At 47.3% G+C, this 18,668-nt stretch overlaps 9 protein-coding genes and 1 non-coding gene across 10 annotated transcripts; 7 read left to right on the top strand and 3 right to left on the bottom strand.

Annotated features, from left to right (window-relative positions):
- The first annotated feature begins 138 nt into the window (after positions 1-138).
- Positions 139-212, top strand: V1513DRAFT_t32. The gene has a single exon. It is a non-coding gene; the product is annotated as a tRNA-Asn (tRNA).
- Positions 213-454: 242 nt separating this feature from the next.
- Positions 455-2,392, top strand: V1513DRAFT_299942 (ribosomal protein S5 domain 2-type protein). The gene is made up of 3 exons (XM_066894625.1): positions 455-726; positions 784-1,780; positions 1,836-2,392. Exons 1-3 carry the CDS (start codon positions 649-651, stop codon positions 2,078-2,080), a joined length of 1,320 nt encoding a protein of 439 aa, XP_066754907.1. The 5' UTR covers positions 455-648; the 3' UTR covers positions 2,081-2,392.
- Positions 2,359-3,960, bottom strand: V1513DRAFT_478190 (Tricarboxylate/iron carrier). Its single transcript, XM_066900264.1, has 4 exons — positions 3,469-3,960; positions 3,276-3,409; positions 3,130-3,224; positions 2,359-3,081 (listed from the first exon to the last, which is right to left on the bottom strand). The coding sequence occupies exons 1-4, from the start codon at positions 3,570-3,572 to the stop codon at positions 2,434-2,436; spliced, it is 981 nt and encodes a 326-aa protein (XP_066754906.1). The 5' UTR covers positions 3,573-3,960; the 3' UTR covers positions 2,359-2,433.
- Positions 3,961-4,015: 55 nt separating this feature from the next.
- Positions 4,016-5,479, top strand: V1513DRAFT_411909 (uncharacterized protein). The gene is made up of 5 exons (XM_066895741.1): positions 4,016-4,379; positions 4,436-4,540; positions 4,599-4,874; positions 4,929-4,991; positions 5,042-5,479. Exons 1-5 carry the CDS (start codon positions 4,159-4,161, stop codon positions 5,319-5,321), a joined length of 945 nt encoding a protein of 314 aa, XP_066754905.1. The 5' UTR covers positions 4,016-4,158; the 3' UTR covers positions 5,322-5,479.
- Positions 5,356-8,402, bottom strand: V1513DRAFT_411905 (uncharacterized protein). Its single transcript, XM_066895740.1, has 2 exons — positions 8,172-8,402; positions 5,356-8,088 (listed from the first exon to the last, which is right to left on the bottom strand). Exons 1-2 carry the CDS (start codon positions 8,306-8,308, stop codon positions 5,499-5,501), a joined length of 2,727 nt encoding a protein of 908 aa, XP_066754904.1. The 5' UTR covers positions 8,309-8,402; the 3' UTR covers positions 5,356-5,498.
- A 75-nt stretch (positions 8,403-8,477) lies between these two features.
- V1513DRAFT_440816 (uncharacterized protein) lies at positions 8,478-9,706 on the bottom strand. Its single transcript, XM_066897423.1, has 2 exons — positions 9,403-9,706; positions 8,478-9,344 (listed from the first exon to the last, which is right to left on the bottom strand). The coding sequence occupies exons 1-2, from the start codon at positions 9,685-9,687 to the stop codon at positions 8,796-8,798; spliced, it is 834 nt and encodes a 277-aa protein (XP_066754903.1). The 5' UTR covers positions 9,688-9,706; the 3' UTR covers positions 8,478-8,795.
- Positions 9,707-10,418: 712 nt separating this feature from the next.
- Positions 10,419-11,749, top strand: V1513DRAFT_440811 (3-hydroxyacyl-CoA dehydrogenase type-2). Its single transcript, XM_066897422.1, has 3 exons — positions 10,419-10,577; positions 10,635-10,899; positions 10,950-11,749. The coding sequence occupies exons 1-3, from the start codon at positions 10,540-10,542 to the stop codon at positions 11,445-11,447; spliced, it is 801 nt and encodes a 266-aa protein (XP_066754902.1). The 5' UTR covers positions 10,419-10,539; the 3' UTR covers positions 11,448-11,749.
- Positions 11,750-12,611: 862 nt separating this feature from the next.
- Positions 12,612-14,609, top strand: V1513DRAFT_376143 (glycosyl transferase family 64 domain-containing protein; the record flags this gene model as incomplete). The annotated part of the gene is made up of 2 exons (XM_066894921.1): positions 12,612-12,839; positions 12,897-14,609. The coding sequence occupies 2 exons, from the start codon at positions 12,612-12,614 to the stop codon at positions 14,607-14,609; spliced, it is 1,941 nt and encodes a 646-aa protein (XP_066754901.1).
- A 543-nt stretch (positions 14,610-15,152) lies between these two features.
- Positions 15,153-16,628, top strand: V1513DRAFT_440804 (uncharacterized protein). Its single transcript, XM_066897421.1, has 4 exons — positions 15,153-15,368; positions 15,424-15,612; positions 15,697-15,957; positions 16,012-16,628. The coding sequence occupies exons 2-4, from the start codon at positions 15,559-15,561 to the stop codon at positions 16,441-16,443; spliced, it is 747 nt and encodes a 248-aa protein (XP_066754900.1). The 5' UTR covers positions 15,153-15,368; positions 15,424-15,558; the 3' UTR covers positions 16,444-16,628.
- Positions 16,629-17,550: 922 nt separating this feature from the next.
- Positions 17,551-18,667, top strand: V1513DRAFT_463212 (uncharacterized protein). The gene is made up of 2 exons (XM_066899964.1): positions 17,551-17,856; positions 18,002-18,667. Exons 1-2 carry the CDS (start codon positions 17,757-17,759, stop codon positions 18,424-18,426), a joined length of 525 nt encoding a protein of 174 aa, XP_066754899.1. The 5' UTR covers positions 17,551-17,756; the 3' UTR covers positions 18,427-18,667.
- Position 18,668: the final 1 nt, after the last annotated feature.

Here is an 18,668-nt window from a genome sequence, read left to right as displayed (position 1 = left end):
ATGGCGTTTTGTGTAATTGTGATCCTTATGCCTATTCTTCTGAAGATTTACATATGAGGGTTTAATTGTCATTATTACTAGAAATTTATGCGAAGTTGACTATGGGGGTCATTGGCGTTGTGTTCGTCATAACCTTATGACTCCGTGGCCAAGCTGGTTAAGGCGTACGGCTGTTAACCGTAAGATCGAGAGTTCGATCCTCTCCGGGGTCGCTTATTTTTGCTATAATTATTTGTTTTTTAGTTAGGAAGAAAAGGGAACAAAGGTAAAGGTCCCCTGTATTTGTAAATATTGACTTCAGAAGTAAAACGTTAGACTTCAGACGAAACCTATCAAGAAAGCCAGTGCTTGGGAGAAATCGATAGTACATTATTATTACGGAGACAATATGCAATTTGAGTGCGGCTGGCTGCGTCGCAGTTTTGAGAGTCGTCGATCTGAAAGGGGCCCATTTCGGCCGCCGGGTTACACCAATACGCCCCACACGATGTATCAAGCCTGAGCCCGCAACAACATTTGTCACCATCAGTCCTCCCTTTTACTCATAGTCTCCGCAGTGTTCGTTCTCCTTACAAAAGTCACTCGTTTCGAGTCATTAATAGTTTCCATTGAGTTCGTTTATATTGCTTTAAGTCTTAGCGAGCGGACATGGTGTCCGCGCCCTTTCTCGTCTCAGCGCCTGGCAAGGTCATCTTGTTCGGCGAACATGCTGCTGTCTATGGCAAGGTGAGCCACAATGACGCTACTCATAAACATAATGAAACCTATACTAATTTATTTTAGCCTGCCATTGCCGCTGCCGTGTCGTTACGGTCGTACCTCTTGACAACTAAACATGCACCGGAATTTTCAGACGTTGTTACATTAGAGTTCCCTGATGTCGAACTACAGTATTCGTGGAAGATACTTTCGCTGCCATGGAATGTTGTACCTAAGCGGTCAATGGACACAGTTCGGCCTCCGTCGGAATTGAATACCGCGCTCATGGAGGCGCTAGAGCAGAGTCTTGTAGCGGTCCTCCATCCGCTCCAGCGCTCTGCTGCGCTGGCATTTTTGTACCTCTACCTCTGCCTCTGCAACCCGGACATGCCCGGTATGACGTTCTCTGTCCGGTCAACACTACCAATTGGCGCTGGCCTTGGTTCCTCAGCTTCGGTCTCGGTCTGTCTTGCGGCAGCCTTGTGTCTCCTCTCGGGTGAAGTCTCGCCTCCTGAGACGAAAGGCGATGACGATAGCGACTTCAATGCCGCCAACTACGCCAATATCGAGCTGATTGATGCCTGGGCATTCTTGGGCGAACGATGCCTTCATGGCAACCCGTCCGGAATTGATAACGCGGTCGCTAGTCACGGTGGCGCGGTAATGTTTCAGCGAATGACCAAAGGCAACCCCAACGTGCGAGAATCCATGCGCAATTTCCCGCCCTTGAAGTTGCTTCTTATTGACTCGCGACAGCCACGTCGGACTGCTGTTCAGGTCGCGAATGTGGCTACACTACTTCAGAATTATCCGCTTGTGACGGAGCCGATTTTGAATGGTATTCAAGCTTTAACTAGCGAGGCATATAAGCTTCTCCTGATGCCAAATGAAAAGTGCGATGATTTGTGGGAGGAGCGGTTGCGTGAGCTTGTCCGTGTAAATCATGGTTTGTTGGTCGCCTTAGGTGTGAGCCATCCTAAGTTGGAAGCGATTAGAATGGCGGCCGACGAGCTCGAGATTGGAGAGACCAAGCTTACTGGTGCTGGTGGCGGTGGTTGTGCCATCACGTTAGTTAAAAGAGGTGAGGCATTCATTGTAAGCGAGGAGTCCAGTGAACTGTACTAACTGAGAAGTAGATGTTGAAGAGTCCAGGATACTCGAATTAAAAGAGCGACTCGAAGGTCATGGCTTCGAGGTTTTTGAAACTAGCCTTGGAGGATTTGGAGCGGGCTGTCTTTTACCAACAAAGTCGGATGCGACAGAGTGGGAAGAATGGGAAGAGAAGCTGTTTTCCTTGCATCATATGTTAGGACTGGGTGATCGGGAAGATATTCAGAAAACAGTTGGAGTAGGTTCGATTGACGGTTGGGCGTTTTGGTAGACCATTGTTAATATTATTAAACGAGGATTTGATTTATTGTGCGAATCTTTAACAGCTGTATCTTGAAAGCATAAAAGTGGTGTTTGCTTTTTAATTTAGCATTAGTCTGTAATTAATCAAATGCACTCACTCCGCGTAATCACGTATAGTGAGTTTAGCTTGTATTTTTAGCCTTGTGGAAGGAGCTATTATATTGCTTGGTATATTTCGAGGTGCATTTGATGTAACTTGCCGTACGCAAAATTTGATGAAGACTGTTACGATAAGTCCCGAAAGCGCAGGCTAGACATACACTTTTATTCTATACAATCGGCTACTAGTACAAATATACACCCATCTGTATTTCTATATTCTTACATGCCTCTATTGAATTGCACCTTCGTGATGGGTTTGCCTTCTTTATTCTTCAAAGTCCAAAACCTCTTTTCCAATCTCGTAACATCAATCGTCCGACGTTGAGGGAATACGCCAAGCGCAAACGGCAACGCGACAAACGATGTCGCGAGAATTAAGCCCAAATTAGTGGCCGTCTCAATTGGCTTCGTCATCTTGAATTTGCGCTGCAATCGGACTAGTATAAGTGGGGGAATCACCATAATTGGCGACGCGTTCAACACGCGGGAAATGGCGGTTTCGCCGACAGCGAAAGTTGCCGCTTTTTTCGAGGTACCAACGACTTCGCCCGAGTCTGCATCAAAGATCGAAATGCCTTTCCGGATTTCTTCGCCACGCATCAGGAAGACGTTGACTACGCCGGCCGACACGACAGCGGCGAAAGGGACGAGACGACCTAGGATTAGTCGTGAGTTTGCTGATAGCGATTTTAGGCGCGGCACAAGCGAATTGAGTCCAAGGGCAACTGAACACGAAGCCGTGACTGCCATCGCGTACGACGTAGCGAGTTGTTGAGTGGTCAACGGGTGAGACTTGTTACTGTTCGCGGTATTGATGGCGACATTTAGCGACTGATTGGTGATCTGCCAGAAGAGCGTGCCAAATGCCTAATTCATGGTTAGATCAATTTTTAAACTTCACTGGAAGTTACTTACGCCCATATTCGGCGTGAGCATTCCCACCGTAACGACAAGATTAGAGAGCACATATGATGACATTCGAAATGGAAGAAATACCGGTTCACCAGTATCTATAGCCTACGTCAGTATCTTATACAGCATGAACATGAGACAAAGCGCACCAGGATGTATGGTTGAGTCAAGGATCTTCTTAGAAGTCCACAGTTGCGGTGTCATAACTGCGATTTTGCCATTCTTGTAATCGGAAACCAAAGATTTTGCTTCTGATAATTTCTTTTTCGTAATTAATAGCATTCTTAACACAGTGTTAGTTACTAGATCCTCAATTTCTCCACTCATGTCAGGCATACTCACCGAGGATCCGACACATCAGCGCTATGCTTCACGCGTCCCCAGTACGTCGACAAGTCATATCGTGACTCGGGAAGGTCGCGTGGTCCACGGATTGCCGAGGCCATGACTTTATTGTTAGTCGATTGTCGAGATATTCAATTTCGGATATAAACTGTGAAATGTCTGCCTTTTTTATAGTGCACGACAGACTTGACTCGAGTAGCTTCGCATGCACGTGTGAAACTGCCTAACCAACCGCAATTAGCCGCAATTGCTGAAGAACCCGAGCGCTTAGTCTTAGTTGACCGTAACGTTTACGGGAATAAAATAATCTGTCCGCCACGAGTTGTTGTCGGTAAAGAGCGCCTGTTTGAGGCGAGTATCCCCACAATTCGCAGAGTGCACCTTGGTCGACAAAAATTAATTTACAAGCTTGCTTCGGCCCGCCCGCCCGCGTGCGTTCTTGTATCACATAATTTGTTTGATCTGTGGCGGTGCTAGCTAAACCTTAAAATTGTGGCTGGTGATTGCCTTTGTCCCGCGAAACAATTCTAATCCTCCTGAATACCAGGCATGCAAGTCTTGTCCGATGATATAGTAATGATCCTACCGGAATCTTATATATATTTTTTCCTTGACATATATTGATTCTCTTAGCCTTTCTTTATTATCTAGCTAGGAATCTATCGTCCACAGTACTGTTGAGAAATCATGCCATTGGCCTACATATCAGACTACTCATGGGAAGACATCGTACCCATTCCACAGGACGACGGCGGGGAAAACCCACTCGCTCCCATCGCGTACCAGGATGATTACAAAACAGCGACTGGGTACTTACGTGCTGTTATGAGTGTCGAAGAGGTTTCAGACCGCGCGCTGCAGTTAACGTCGGACTTGATCTTTATGAATCCGGCACATTATTCTGTCTGGTGAGTTGCGTCAGCGAATGAGTGTGTCGATGGACAAAGAGCTAACAGGTGAACAGGGCTTATAGAGCCCGCTTATTATTTGCGCTAAAGAAGGATTTGGAACAAGAATTGATTTGGATTGAAGAAGTCGGCCAGCAATTCCCCAAGAATTACCAAATATGGTAAGCGGAAACCGTCTGCGCTTCCCATCACTATTATCAATATCACTCATTACTATAGGAATCACCGCGAAGTGATCGTTGATAAATACGACAATCCGATTCGAGAACTCCCGTTTATTGAAGTAATGCTGGAACTGGATTCCAAGAATTACCATGTTTGGTCGTATAGACAATGGTTGGTCCGGAGGTTTGATCTGTGGGTCACGGAGTTGCCCTATACTGATCGCATGATTGAAAATGATGTCCGGAATAATTCGGCTTGGAATCATAGGTTTTTCGCGGTGTTTGGGAAGGGCGTGGATATTTCCCAGTCTGTAATTGACGACGAGATGGAGTATGTAATGTTAAACCAGCTCGAGAGTCAATCAAAGTGCTAATTGAATTATAGTTACGCAAAGAGGGCGATATTGAAAGCACCACAAAACGAGAGCGCCTGGAATTATCTTCTCGGGTATGTCCAATATTTGTTGTGTCATAACTGGATCCTGATGTGAAATGTAGCGTCCTCAAGCGCGGCAAGCGACCCATATCAGAGACTGAACAGTTTTGCAACGAACTAGCAGCAGTTACAACCACAGAGCGATCAGTGGACGTCGATATCGATCGAATAGCATCCACGCGAGCACTTGAGGTCTTGGCGGATATATACGCCAGCCGACGTGAAGTCGAAATGGCCGCCCAAGTTTGGACACTGCTTGCCGAGAAATATGATCCTATCCGCGAAAACTACTGGAAATTCAAAAAAGCGCAGACAAGTCGGGGTTTCATGGCTACAGCCTAAATAACATGCTGTTCTGGTCTGAAGCCAAAATATGGTACTATTGTGCATTTTAGCTATGAGTACATATAATTACAAAAATTCCTTTTAACGAGCGCTAAAGATCATTTTTGTCCCGTCGTCAACTATTCGAAAGCACATCATCTCATACCACAGCAAGCGATTAAACAAGATCTCAATTCACGCGTTCTTTCGCTCCTGTAATATATCCTTCAATTTCTCCGCGTCCGACTTCGTCTTGACTTTCAGCAAGTATGTGACGCCTTTACCACCCTCAATGAAATCTAATATCCGCACACTCGTATCGGTAGCCGAGTACTCGACATTCTTCCGCAACCCAGTATTCAAAATCACACGACCCGATCCATCTGCTCGAACTAATATGCGCGTCTTTTTAGTCTTCTGGTGCGTCAAAACTCTATATGGACCCAACCCAATCGTCACGAACCCATCCTGGATATCCGCCTTCTTACCATCCTTTGCCTCCGCTTTTTGCTCAACAGCGGTCTTGAACTGGAATACCTTCGTCCTCCCTTCCAGGACAACATCTTCTTCCTCTTCGCCGGGGCCCTTTTCAGCAGAAAGGTCGATCTGCTTCTCTGGAGGCGCGGCATCTCCGTCTTCGGCGCCGGCGGCTTCACCGCCTGATGACTCGCCAGGAGTGCCTTCCTTGCTAGCTTCTCCCAACGATGCCACGGGACCAGGCTTGCTAGACGTACTCGACGGCGACGTCGACCCGAACGAGAATCCGACCGCAGGCTTGAATGCACTGGCCCCTCCAAACGAGAACCCACTATTTCCAGAAGCGGATCCGTTTGACGACGAAAGCGTGCTTGAAATAAACGGCGATTTTGTAGATGTCGATCCTAGCGGATTATTAAAACTTACTGCCGGAACGGAAGAAGCTGGTTTCGCAGCCGAGTTTTCATCCGAAGATTTCGCCTTGTCATCTTGCCCAAATTTGATGCCTTTATCCGGTGTCCATGTGTTATTCGCAAATGGCGATGACGACGCTGAAGTTGCACCGAAGCTGAACACAGGCGTGCTTTCAGCTGTGCTGGTATGCTTTTCAGTCTGAAACAACGATAATGTCGGTTTCGGTGTTTCCATCTGGATCGACGACGTCGAATCAGCCGCTGGCTTTTGTGGAGTCGCTGATGGAGCATTGACACTTGCCGGGGCCGGGACGTTGAACTTAAACGGACTAGACTGCGACTCGGTCGTGGGCTTGAAAGTGAATGGGTTCAAGCCGGTTGACGTGTTGTTCGATCCTAGACTAGAAATTTTCAATGGGCTGCCAGTATTTGTATTGGTATCGGATGGAGGCGGTGTAGTTGACTTTGATTTTGGACCTTCAGATTCGGTACTTGCTCCGAATGCTGAGCCTGTACCGAAGGAGAACGGAGTCGGAGTGAACGTCGACGTACCAAAGCTAAATGCAGGTTTCTTGGCTTCTGCCGGTTCTTTGGTGGGCGACGCAGCAGTTGCTGGAGTGATCAAAGGAGACGACCCCGAACTTGAGAGCCCAAACCTGAACGCAGGCACGCTGCTTGCCGGCTTCGATTCTGCGGTCTTCTCTGTCGGCACTGCAGCAAACTTGAATGGACCGCTCGTCTTGGCTGTAGTCGAGGGAGTGAATGTGAACGACGGGCCATCGAGATTAGATTTTACCGAGTCAGTCGAAGATTTAAACTGAAATGGCGAGTCGGCTGAATTTGTAAGATCCTGCTTGGCGAAGAATGATGGGCCCTGAATCGGGACCAAATCGGAATGGTCAGAATCAGAATCATCTCCGGGCTCTTTTTCATTTTGTGTGGCCTTTGCTGCCTCCGTCATTGGAGTGTCGCCATTCATTTCAGTAGCAGCAGCAGTAGCGGCGACAGCAACATCCGTAGTAGGCTTCCCAAAAGAGAATGCTGGTGCGGTTGCTGAAAGCTGAAATGATGGCGTCGAAGGCTTATCGTCGCTCGCATTGACCTTAGGCTTCAATTCCGGTGTCGGAAAGGACGATTTCGCAAATGAAAACGACGGGGCGGCAGCTGTCGCTGGCTTCCCAAACGAGAATCCAGCGCCACTCTGAGTGGTTGTGTTCGTTGAGTTAGATGCTGGCGTCGTTGCCGGTTCGTCTTCCTTTAGGTCAGCAAACTCGGCTTGAGCTTTCGCAGCTTCTTTAGTTTCTTTGTCAATTCGTTCAAAAAACGTTATGTATGCCTTGCACAATGCTGTGAGATCGCCGAGCTGATCCTTATCCAATCCGGCAGTAATACCGCTACTGAACTTTTCATTGAGAGCACGAATTTTCAAGAATTTGACGTATTCGGTGGATGGAAATGACTTGTCCGATCCATTAGAAGGTGCGCTTGCTGGGACAGGGGCTGTTGGTGGAGGAGCAGTGGCTTGGGTAGTAGGCCCGAAGTTGAACGACGGCCGCGACTCGGTTGTGGGCGTAGACGCATTCTTCGAAGCATTGAAATAAATCGACGGTGGCTGTGATCCAAAGTTGAATCCTGTACTTGCCGCCGGAGTAGCAGCCGACGTTGAAATCGCGGTCGCAGGAGTGGTAGTCTTGGGAGTTTGCGAGAGAAATCCGAATGGATTCGGAGAACCCCCTACTGACGATAGCGTAGATACGGGATCGAGGTTCTGGACAGACTTGGAATTTGTGTCGATAGGCGACGCAGACGAGAGTGATCCAAAGGGATTTCCACTAACCGGCGAACCTACGCCTGCACCAAAGCCGTTTATCTTTCGTGATCGCGGTTGCAAAATTCTGTAGAATACAGGAGTTAGCATCTTTGCGAAACAGTCCACGTCGCAACATCCAATATTAAATCTTGACAACAAAAAGCTTACTTTCTTCCGGCCAAAACTTGCGGACTAGCCTCAATGGTTACATCAGGTGGTCCATGGCGGTCATCCCCGGAATCATCGTCACCGTCGTCATGGTAGGTGTCCTTAGTAATCTGATTCGTCGGTCGTCGTTTAGACATCTTGTAAGAACAGCCAATACAAAACAAACGATTGCAAGTCGGCTGTGGTAGACTTGCGATCGTGGATTGTGATTGTTGCGATTCTGGATGGAGGTCTTTTTCGTCATATTTAGATTGCGGACATTTGCCCGGCTTAACAACCTCTCCTTAATGAGACAGCCCTTACCCTAAAACCTTCCGACTCTTGAAGCTTACATTTGCTTGAGTTTCATGGCCCTGATCTGGCATTGTTCAAATTCAATCATTTCCTCGAAACAAATTTAAGGCCAGTCTTCAGAATACTGACATCAACCGAACTGCCGACCGCAGTGCAGGCATTATGTGCTTGAATCCAGAGCATTAGTTGTGTCACAGGTCCAACATCATAATTCATATTCTTCACATCATGCTTCTACTACTTTGAAGCCGCGAAAGTAAACAATTAGATGGATAAGTTATACAACGTTACAATTCTCTCATGACATTTTATACTATGACATGCACGGACTTAAGGAGCACAGTAGCCACCGTCGACAATGATATCGGCACCAGTAGTGTAAGTGCTAGCATCGCTGGCAAGGTAGAGATAGGCGCCCACGAGTTCTTTAGTGGAGCCCTCACGACCAAGAGGAATTAATTTCCACCACTTCTCCTTGGTCTCGTTTGGAACAAAATTTGAAATCTCTGTGAGCATATATCCCGGAGAGACAGTGTTGACACGGCCAAAGCCGGCCCATTCAACAGCAAGTGATCGCGAGAAGTGCAGGACGCCGGCCTTGGCTGCGTTGTAGCAGGCCTGCATCTGGGGAATGTTGACGATGTGGCCACTCATACTTGCAGTGAAGATCAAAGAGCCATGACCCTGCTTCTTAAAGATCTGACCCGTGTATTTGGCGGTATAGTAGGCTCCGTTAAGATCAATGTTGATGACTTTGTCCCATTGTTCGTCTCCTTCGACATCGACCATGGGGCCGGCAGTCCAGGGGATACCGGCATTGGCGACCTGGATATCCAGACCACCGAAGTCCTCGTAGATCTGCCTAATAGTGGCTTCAACCTTGGAACTGTCAGTCACTATGGGATGTGACGTGCCGGCCACAACACAGTGAACGTACCTCTTTGTTATCCGTGACAGCGCACTTGTAAGCCTTGCATTTAACACCACACTCCTTTGCGATTTTCTCGGCCTTCTGGATCGCGGAAGAGTTACCATTATACCAGATTGCGACTTCGGCCCCAGCTTGGGCAAAGGAATAGGCTACGTCGTAACCGATTCCGGAGGACGAGCCCGTAACAGAGGCGACCTTGCCCTTGAGAGAAAAGAGGTCGAGGACATGCTCAGCAAGCTTTGGCTGGGGAGTGGGTAGGGGCCCAAGACCGGTAGCCTGAGTGACGGCCATTCTGAAAGTGTAAGAGAACCGAATATGTGAGGTAGTCCGGCGGGAGAGAGACGTCAATATATATGTATGACCGGCTTCGAGCTTTCCACGGAACTCGACCCGGTCTGCCCCTGGGTGCGTGCGGCGTCAGCGCTGGATAGCAGCAGGGCGAACTGGACCCGGCAAACTTCGCCAGGTCGGATAACCGAATCTGGCAATAGGTCCGCATCTACCGGATCGGATTCAACCCATAGCACCAATACCTTCCTGCGAGTCGCAAATTCTATGGACCATTATTAATTACCACTGAATGCGCTCGCAACCACCTGATTTTATATTGAGGTCCGTCGTCGTGTGGTGCTCCCATCAGCCTTCGACGTAACCAAAACCAGCTAGTGCTCCGCGCTGCACTGGTCGGTTGCAACCGGCAAACAACGATGTGGCTATCGAAATTGAACGTCAGGGTCCATTCATCGGTAACGGAGTAGGAAGAAGACGGGAGGACGTGGTGAACTGTGACAATCCCCGATTAAACGCTGCACCTTTCTTGTCGGTTCGGTTTGACACTCATCTCCACCTTCTTCCATCTCATCTTCCCACTGGCGGAAATTAGATAAATAGTCAGGCAACACGATTCAAAGATGCCATGCAGTCCCCGAATACGCGCTGTCTTCTGAATACCTCTGACTGATTGACGTGGGCCCCGTAAAAGTAGTTTTTCAGGGGGCGATCGCGCTCTCGGTCGGTCCGCTAGTGCGGGTAACCACCCATACATATTTATCATACGCATTAACAACTTCTGACTGCTACACGATCTTGATGCCAAGTTAATTGAACTGCCTAATTAGTGCAATAAAGATCTCACCAAAGAAAATGAAAATCGATGGCCGCACATTCATAGTGTCCGGCGGGTGAGTAGAATCAGATCTCTACATTATATACTGCGATCTGACCAAATATTTTTACAGTGCGTCAGGTCTTGGATTGCGGACAACCCAGGAGCTCGCGTCGAATGGGGGATACGTCGCGATCTTCGACCGGGATGAAGAGGCCGGGGAACGTGTGATGTCGCAGATATTCCCATACTTTAAGTTGGTTAGATTCTTCAAGGCTGATGTCACTGATGCTGAACAGCTCGAGAGGGCTGTCGACGCAGTGGTAGCGTGGACGAAGGAAACCAGTAAGCAGTTGGGTGGTGTTGTGAGTGCTGCAGGCATTGTATGGGCTGCTAAGGTGATAACTATGCGTACATGATGCGTTCGCTGTTCACTAAATCTTGCAAGATTCTCGATCGATCCGGTAAACCGTCTTCTTTGTCGGCATTTAAAACAGTCATGGAAGTAAATGTGATCGGGACATACTCTCTATGCTCTCTCGTGGCATCGCGCTTGGCCGCAGAGCCATTAGATAAGCTGAACGTGGATGGAGAACGCGGCGTCATTGTACTCGTATCGTCCGTCTCAGCTCTCGAGGGGCAAACTGGCCAAGTAGCATATGGTGGCTCAAAAGGCGCTGTTGCGAGTATGGCACTGCCAATGGCGCGTGACTTGGCTCAGTGGGGTATTCGAGTCGTGGCATTCGCGCCTGGAGTTTTCGACACCGCAATGACCGCACCAATGCCCAAGAAGACAAAAGACAAGCTGATCGCCATGCTGGAATTTCCCAGGCGTTTTGGCAGGGCGGACGAGTTTGCGAAGATGGTTAGCAGCGTGATTCAAAATGTGATTATTAATGGCGCCATTATTCGTCTGGACGGCGCGGCGAGATTGGGGAAATTATGATCTGTAAGTCTTGAGTTTAATATCTTGATTGAGCCGATAATATATATTGGCATCTCGAATATTGAAGATGTCGACAGGGCTGCAAGTAAATATAACTGTACATCAGGGGCATTTGAGAACTGGCCAAACACTGATGAGGTAGACCCCAGAAATTGACTAATCCAGGTGACTGCCCGCAGGCGTGGTTAATTGCGTCCGAAGAATAGCCAATCACACGGTCTCGTATGTTGGACCAAATGGCAATTATATATAGCTTAATAAATGCCAGTATACATGTTAAAGTAATGTGATGTGTAAAGTAGAAACTGCAGTGGAATCCAATGTATTCCCACTCAATTCTTAACCATCAGTTCTGAAGCACGCGGCTGATCAGGGCCGCCGCTGCGGAGCTACACACCAAATAATAATGCTGATCTATGAGTCTCGGGTTATTTGATCGCCGTTCGTAGTAGCATGAATGGCTCTCTCACCGATCTTAATCACTCTGCATTATAAATCTACTGCTCTGTGTTCACAACTTTTATCAGTGCTGATACTAATGACTGCACATGACAGATAGTCTCATCACCCACATATACAAGCTATTTAATCGACTGGCCGATAGCAAAAGCGAAAAGAAATCGTGAGAATCCGTAACTATATACCCCTAACTCACCCAAGTCTGTCATGCAGTCAATCTAAGCGAACATCCTCTGATTAATTGTTTTAGCCTGTTTCTCTAGCTCTATATATTTGACTTGATACCGAACCTGTGCGGGTCTTACGGGTTAGGGTACGTGCGGTACAAGGTTCACTCTTGTAATCTGCATTTCCACCTTACAACCTGCTCAACACCAAGGATACCCACTCGTGCCCCCAGCGCAGAAATAGAATTACGAAGGTCAGCCAGATCGTCCCGGATCCAGTAGCAAGGCAATTTGGGTGTTCCATGGGCCCAGCGTGCATGTTTGATCACAGTGCGTGGGTACATGCCAACACGATTCAATCAGTCCCTGTCAGACTTAGTTGCGGATCCACGATTGCCGGCACCAGCGTGACGCAACACGACAGTGCGTCTAGATATTCCCGTCTTTCCCCACTACCGTGAGACGCGCTGTAGCGGACTAGCAGACTGCACAAACGATGGCGATAACCTATTCCCGACGGTCTTCTTGGAAGCGGGCGATGCGGCCGCGGCTGGTCTTGCTTGTGCTCGTCAACGTCTTGACCTTACTTGCGTTTCTGGCGTGGCGAGAGCGGTATCTGACCAAGGAGTCGCTCCTGCAGATGATGGATGAGCGGTTGAAGGCGGTGTTTAGTCCAGATCGTGAGGTGTCGACTGCGGCTGATGCGGTGCCGAGTAATTTCACGGGGAGGGCCTCGTTTGCGTCGATGATATGTATGGAAGGCGACGTAAGTGTACTTGTTACCGAAATATTGGTATGAAAGCTTGCTGATCCTGCGGGCTAGTTCATTCCAGTACGCACACTCGTGCATTCCTTACAGCAGACGGCGACGAATGCGGATATTGTCGTAGTTGTCATGATACCACTTGACGACGAGAAGAGAGATCAGCTGACCAAATTGGGAGCCAAGTTGGTTGATACAGAACCCATCAAAGTCGAAATAGATGAGTCCCAAACCTCAGCCGCGGAGAAACAACTTGAGAAGGAAGCCACCGATAAAGACAAATCAGAAGATCCAAAGAGACGGCGCATGTGCAGGAGTAACGCCATCCAAGCTTGGAGATTAACGCAATGGGATAGAGTATTGTATATGCATCCGGAAATGCTTGCAGTAGGGAACATTGACGACGTGTTCCAGGAGCCACCTTTCACAGCAACATTGGAGCTGGGCGGCATAGTCGACGACTCAATTATGCTTGTGGAGCCAAATATGGACATATACTCTGAATTGAAAAGAGCAATGGTCAAGGCAGAGCATTTGCCTCATGATGTTGGCTTCTTGAATTACTTCTTCAAAGATATACATCCATTAAATCCAGTATATAACGTCAAAGCGACATATCAAACTCTCGATTACAGTAGGTATGTTTTTGGCAACGCTCGCGTTTTCAATTATGAAGGTACCATGAAGCCATGGAATTTCTGGCACCAGGGCCCGAAGAACTGGCGTCAATCGTTCCACGAAGACATGATCTATCAATGGCGGAAAGCCGAGTACTCGGCTCGAGAAAAGCTGGGGATGGACAAAGACCTTCTTGAATGGCGACCAAAACGTGGATCAAAAGAAGTGTGTGAAGATTACCTTGCCAAAAAGCTGGATATTCCCGAAAAGATCATGGACAAATACAGTGTTTTACTCGCCACGCACTCCCTTCGACGCCAGGCCACCCTACCGTTTGTTATCAAGCAGTTCCTGATGTCCCCCAAGGTCGACAAGATATTTGTAATCTGGCACGACAAGAATCAGCCTGTCTCGAAGAACATCCGCGATCTTGTAAACGAGGCACAGGGTTCCGTGATCATACTGAATCAGACCGTTGACTCGTTAAACAATCGATTCAACCCTGTCAAGGAATTGCGTACCGCTGCTGTACTTATTTCCGACGACGACGTGTGGACACCTATCGATGATATCGACATGGCGTTTGAGTCCTGGCAGCGCCAACCCGACTCGCTCGTCGGTTTCGCTCCTCGTGTTGACTGCTATGATCCTAGCTCTGAAACAATTAAATATTGCTGGCCGTTCCGTATGAAGCCGCCACGATATTCGATCATGCTGACTAAACTCATGTTCATGGACTCGAACTTTTTGTTCTTGTGGCGCTGCGGATTGCCGGACAATATTTTGAAATACGTGGACGACCTCGTCAACTGCGAAGACATTGCCATGAACTTTCTCATCTCTGGTGTCACAAACCGACCACCGTTCCACATCATGTCGGAGGAAGTCTACGATTTCGGTCTCGACGGCGGTATCTCGTCGAACCCTGCCCACTTCAAAGTCCGTGGGAAGTGCGTGCAGGAGATTACGGACCTGTTCGGTCGGAATACGCTGTTGAGTGTGCAGGGCAGTGTGCATCGGTACTCGGAGACGGATTTTAAGTCGACCACTTGGGAAGATTTTTTGAATGTGCTGAAGGAGAAGGAAGCTTACGGCGAGCAATTAGAAGTTGTCGACGTAATGTCGCCGGAAGATATTGTGCAAAATGATATTTAATTTAAGGCATTCGCGGGACAAATGAATACTGCCTTGACTATACGATTATACTTCGTTTGGTTGTCATACATTATATAGAGTCGACTTCATGGTGGCATTTTAACGGAATAATTTGGGATTTACAAGCGTGTGGACGTTATAAACATGGGCTGGTCTCGTACCGCGTTTATGTGATTTTAGTCGAACGCTCGTTTTGTATATGTCTTGTTGGCGCTAGTTCTGAGATAAAATCTGATATGTGAAGATATCGTGTACGTATTGAGACATGTTATTTTTTGTACATTGAATTATGCCTTTAAAAGCAATGAATCGCCTATTAGATCTTATCGCTTTTATCGCACCCGATAACTTGTAGACGCTTGGGTATACTTCACGTAAGTGTGTTCATATGTACGAGATGCCTATTTGGTGTGTCAATACGTTCGTAATCACGCGCGTCCATGATCAACGGTCCTCGATCGGCCACAAAACGCTGCCACACTTTAGCAAATATTGCACACTTGCAAGTCATCGCTTTAGTCACACAATCGACGTCCCCTCCAGTTCACAGCTCAATTTCGAATATTTTACCAATATCACGTGTTAGAACATCTCATATCTAACCAAATCGACCCTACCGACCTTGCGACTGCAAGCTGGTTTCCACACCGTTCTGGCGTACGCAGCATTGTTGCCATCTTAGTCAACCTAAATTCCCATATACATACGTCACATCGACTCCCGTACGGTGTCGTCGTTCACGATTCCCACTCAAATTTTGTTCGGAAATATTTATTTTAAGTATTTTTTTTGCATGACTAACCTGCTGGTCCAGCCGTCATTGTACCCTCTACAGATCGGTCAGAATCACAATCTCTACTGCGTCAAAATCTACCACACTACTACACCATAGCTTCTATTGCTTTTGGCCAGTGACTTACACGTGGGAAGTATTAAGTATTTTAACAGAATGGTTTTCTCCAAGACCAGGATGGCGGTTAGGAAAGCGTTGCCCTTGATCAAGGTTTGTATATATGTGTAGAGATCAAATGCGCAATATGGACGTAATAGGTATAGGATCCGAGCTAATAATTACCTTGTTATGCAGATATTACGAAGAGATAGCAAAGCGGGCTCGGCCAGGCCAAGTGTCCCAAGAAACGATGTGAATAATGGACATATTGCTGACGTTGCATCACCGCAGAGCAAAGCAGCTCCTGATGCAACTAGTGCAGCGAGGCCATCCACATGCCGTATTGACGATGAGCAAGTCGACTGTACTGCCACTGTTACACAGGACGACATGATCGAGTGCATTTTTGACGAATTGGAGATTCAAGCGGTAGAGACAGAGGCTGGTGAAACTCTAGTAAGTCTAGACGGTGCTGCATGATGTCTTACCACATGATTAACGCACTATCAGGATGAAATAATGCCATACTCGTCAAATCCGCAAACAGCAGACACAACTTACCAACCGCATATCTCGTCAGACATCTCACTTGACTCACCAGGCGACATTGAAGCATTCTTCAGTCCACGTCTGATTTATCCAGTTCTCATAGTGGGCGCCCTGACGGCCCTCGCGCTCATGATCTCCAGCGTGTATTTATTCTCTTCGATTGAAGCACGAATGCATGCTCCTATAATTCGGTTGTACAATGACAACATCCATTTAGGTATTCGTGGGTTGGTCGGCGGGAGTGCAAAGATCGATTATATATCCACTGGATTTTTCTGTTTGGTCTTTTATGGCACGTTGCTGTGGTTTGCAATTATGACTCATCGCGAGGTAGTGGGACGGGGTGCGTTAGACAGCGTTACTTTGGAAAACGCGACATTGGGAAATGGCTGATTAGATTTCCTTACTTTGTCTGTCATCGTTCGTCTAGAATGTTGCTTCTGACGATAATATTATTATCTGCATTTTTTAGTGTATGGCGTTACTGGCACTGATAAAAACCTAGGGTCTCGGTGGTTTAATTTTAATGATAGGATGTTCCAAACCAAAATCAATCCAATCCGACAAATTTTGACAAGATGAGTTTGCATGCAGTATTATAGCTGTACCCCTACTTGCGAATGCACCCCTGACAAGATACCCCTGAAACGTTATTTTTGTTGAACAGACAAAGCCGGATGAATGATATGACTAGTGCGTCCTTCAAGCATTTTTTTTGGAAGTATGACAGAAGGACTAGTTACTTTATTCTATTGGGCCGCTGTCAATTGTAAAAACGAAATCATAATGTGGTTGTGGCGCCAGTTAAAGCGCGTTGTTGATTGGCTCTTCAAATGACTGCATAGAAGAATTACAGAAAGTTTCAAACGACATTAGGGAGAGTTAAATATAGAATACTCGAGTCTTCGGTGTCTATTGATATGTTGACGGCTATGGTACGCCGGGTGGGGACTATCTTGAGCCAGTCTTTCCTTGCTTTGCTATGCTGCAGCCGCATTTTCTGGTTCGTTCGATGCATCAACCTATATGCTACTTTCATTCAATGTATTTCGAGAACTGCGGCCATTTGGTTTCCTTTCAGTTCGTATCCGGCCCGGTCCAAGCTGAACACGTGCATCAACGTAGGCAACTTTATAGAAGCAGAGTAAAATCGCGAGATAGACTAATTTAATTAGCTTGATTGTTGGAGTCAGCTAGGTTATGAAGTGTTTGGAGTTATTGGCCTGGTGTCCACAAACTAACCTCCGATCGACCCATTCGAATGACCTAGCTAGACGTAGCGTCTGAATTGCTACATGAATATCCTTACGACTGCAAGCTAGTGCAGCACTGTCGCGGAGCAGTGGTTTAGATGCTTGCAGTAAAATTTTAATTGCATTCGACTTATTTGTCAACCTATATATGCCTCAAATCAATAGGAATATGGCTGAAACGCATCCGGCGAGGTATTTAACGTACGCCCTCGGGAACTGAACCGAAACCAGCGAAGTTAATTTTATGTCCCAATTCACGGTTTCACATTTCGACCGCCAATTCCTGAACCTGAACCAATCACCCAAACCGCATACGTCACAAAAAAGTTAGTTCCGGGGCTGATCTGTCGCGCCTCGACATATATTCCCGCCTTCCACCAAGCAAGCCTATGCACTCTAGGGGTATCATCTCAAGTTTCTGATCACGTATTTGATTTCAACTTTTCAGCAGTAATGAGAGACGCGGGAATGGATTACATAAGTACGGCGTCATGGTTTATGTTTTTGGTGGTGTTTATAGTAATGGGCTTATACGCCACAAGGAAGCGATGGGGTATGTCCTATTTTTCTTTTGCTATGACTTTCGTGAATTCCTTGGAGAGAGTTATTACTTGGTGATGAAATTGCGGATCGCAGTATGAGATCTGTAATTTTACAAGTTGGCCAAGGAAGTCTAACATGGACTAATCTGATCTCAGAACTACTGGCACGGGAACACATACCGATCTACAACCGTCTCGTACCACTCACAACGCACCTACGAGGCCGCGCAGGCGCAGGGTATCTACCAGGCAACGCCACTACCGGCGTGCTCCCACTCGGCACGCTCCTGCCCATCAGCAACCAGCCACCGTCCTCAGTCTCGCAAGCACCAGGCACGTTCCAGCAGGACGCAGCGTCAGGGTTGACATCAGACACGTTTGATTTGCGTTCGAATGTGGCTAACGGGGATGGCCGGGGCGGATTATCGGACGATTCGAAGGCAGAGGTTCAGGCGATTATGAGGGAAATGCATGTTGGGTTTGACGAGGCGAGGGCATTGTATACGAGGCGGGTCATGGAGCGGAATGGGATCGGCGCTGACGGACGGCCGAGGGATCCTCGGGCTGTTTTCTTTAGTTAGGTTGATGAGCGAGAGGACGTCAAGAATAATTCAAAGCTGTGGGAAAAGAAGTGATATTTGCATTGATAGAGTCATGATTTCGGTTATGTTATGGAATATAAGGTTATTTGTTTAGCCCGGCGGGATAAGTGTTGGATCGGAGTTATCGCTTTTGTTACTTGGGAGAAATTTGGATTACGAGTCATCGTGTGCGACATTGTACTGATAAAAATATAAATTGGCTAATTATAACGAGTATGAGG

Source organism: Lipomyces chichibuensis (genome assembly GCF_038497645.1).
Source record: "Lipomyces chichibuensis strain CBS 12929 unplaced genomic scaffold V1513scaffold_7, whole genome shotgun sequence".
In the NCBI taxonomy this organism is placed as follows: domain Eukaryota; kingdom Fungi; phylum Ascomycota; class Lipomycetes; order Lipomycetales; family Lipomycetaceae; genus Lipomyces; species Lipomyces chichibuensis.
This window is presented reverse-complemented; position numbering and strand designations above follow the sequence as displayed.

Coding starts and splice junctions, on each gene's coding strand:
- V1513DRAFT_440816 (XM_066897423.1), bottom strand. CDS start 9,687: ATGGCCGTCACTCAGGCTACCGGTCTTGGGCCCCTACCCACTCCCCAG. Junction 9,345..9,402: donor CTGTCACGGATAACAAAGAG/GTACGTTCACTG, acceptor GACAGTTCCAAG/GTTGAAGCCACTATTAGGCA.
- V1513DRAFT_440804 (XM_066897421.1), top strand. CDS start 15,559: ATGGTTTTCTCCAAGACCAGGATGGCGGTTAGGAAAGCGTTGCCCTTG. Junction 15,613..15,696: donor AAGCGTTGCCCTTGATCAAG/GTTTGTATATAT, acceptor CTTGTTATGCAG/ATATTACGAAGAGATAGCAA. Junction 15,958..16,011: donor CAGAGGCTGGTGAAACTCTA/GTAAGTCTAGAC, acceptor ACGCACTATCAG/GATGAAATAATGCCATACTC.
- V1513DRAFT_411909 (XM_066895741.1), top strand. CDS start 4,159: ATGCCATTGGCCTACATATCAGACTACTCATGGGAAGACATCGTACCC. Junction 4,541..4,598: donor CCCAAGAATTACCAAATATG/GTAAGCGGAAAC, acceptor TCATTACTATAG/GAATCACCGCGAAGTGATCG. Junction 4,992..5,041: donor GCCTGGAATTATCTTCTCGG/GTATGTCCAATA, acceptor TGTGAAATGTAG/CGTCCTCAAGCGCGGCAAGC.
- V1513DRAFT_411905 (XM_066895740.1), bottom strand. CDS start 8,308: ATGTCTAAACGACGACCGACGAATCAGATTACTAAGGACACCTACCAT. Junction 8,089..8,171: donor CAAGTTTTGGCCGGAAGAAA/GTAAGCTTTTTG, acceptor TGTATTCTACAG/AATTTTGCAACCGCGATCAC.
- V1513DRAFT_299942 (XM_066894625.1), top strand. CDS start 649: ATGGTGTCCGCGCCCTTTCTCGTCTCAGCGCCTGGCAAGGTCATCTTG. Junction 727..783: donor ATGCTGCTGTCTATGGCAAG/GTGAGCCACAAT, acceptor AATTTATTTTAG/CCTGCCATTGCCGCTGCCGT. Junction 1,781..1,835: donor CATCACGTTAGTTAAAAGAG/GTGAGGCATTCA, acceptor ACTGAGAAGTAG/ATGTTGAAGAGTCCAGGATA.
- V1513DRAFT_478190 (XM_066900264.1), bottom strand. CDS start 3,572: ATGGCCTCGGCAATCCGTGGACCACGCGACCTTCCCGAGTCACGATAT. Junction 3,410..3,468: donor GCTGATGTGTCGGATCCTCG/GTGAGTATGCCT, acceptor CACTGTGTTAAG/AATGCTATTAATTACGAAAA. Junction 3,225..3,275: donor TGACTCAACCATACATCCTG/GTGCGCTTTGTC, acceptor CGTAGGCTATAG/ATACTGGTGAACCGGTATTT.
- V1513DRAFT_440811 (XM_066897422.1), top strand. CDS start 10,540: ATGAAAATCGATGGCCGCACATTCATAGTGTCCGGCGG. Junction 10,578..10,634: donor ACATTCATAGTGTCCGGCGG/GTGAGTAGAATC, acceptor ATATTTTTACAG/TGCGTCAGGTCTTGGATTGC. Junction 10,900..10,949: donor GCATTGTATGGGCTGCTAAG/GTGATAACTATG, acceptor AAATCTTGCAAG/ATTCTCGATCGATCCGGTAA.
- V1513DRAFT_463212 (XM_066899964.1), top strand. CDS start 17,757: ATGAGAGACGCGGGAATGGATTACATAAGTACGGCGTCATGGTTTATG. Junction 17,857..18,001: donor CGCCACAAGGAAGCGATGGG/GTATGTCCTATT, acceptor ATCTGATCTCAG/AACTACTGGCACGGGAACAC.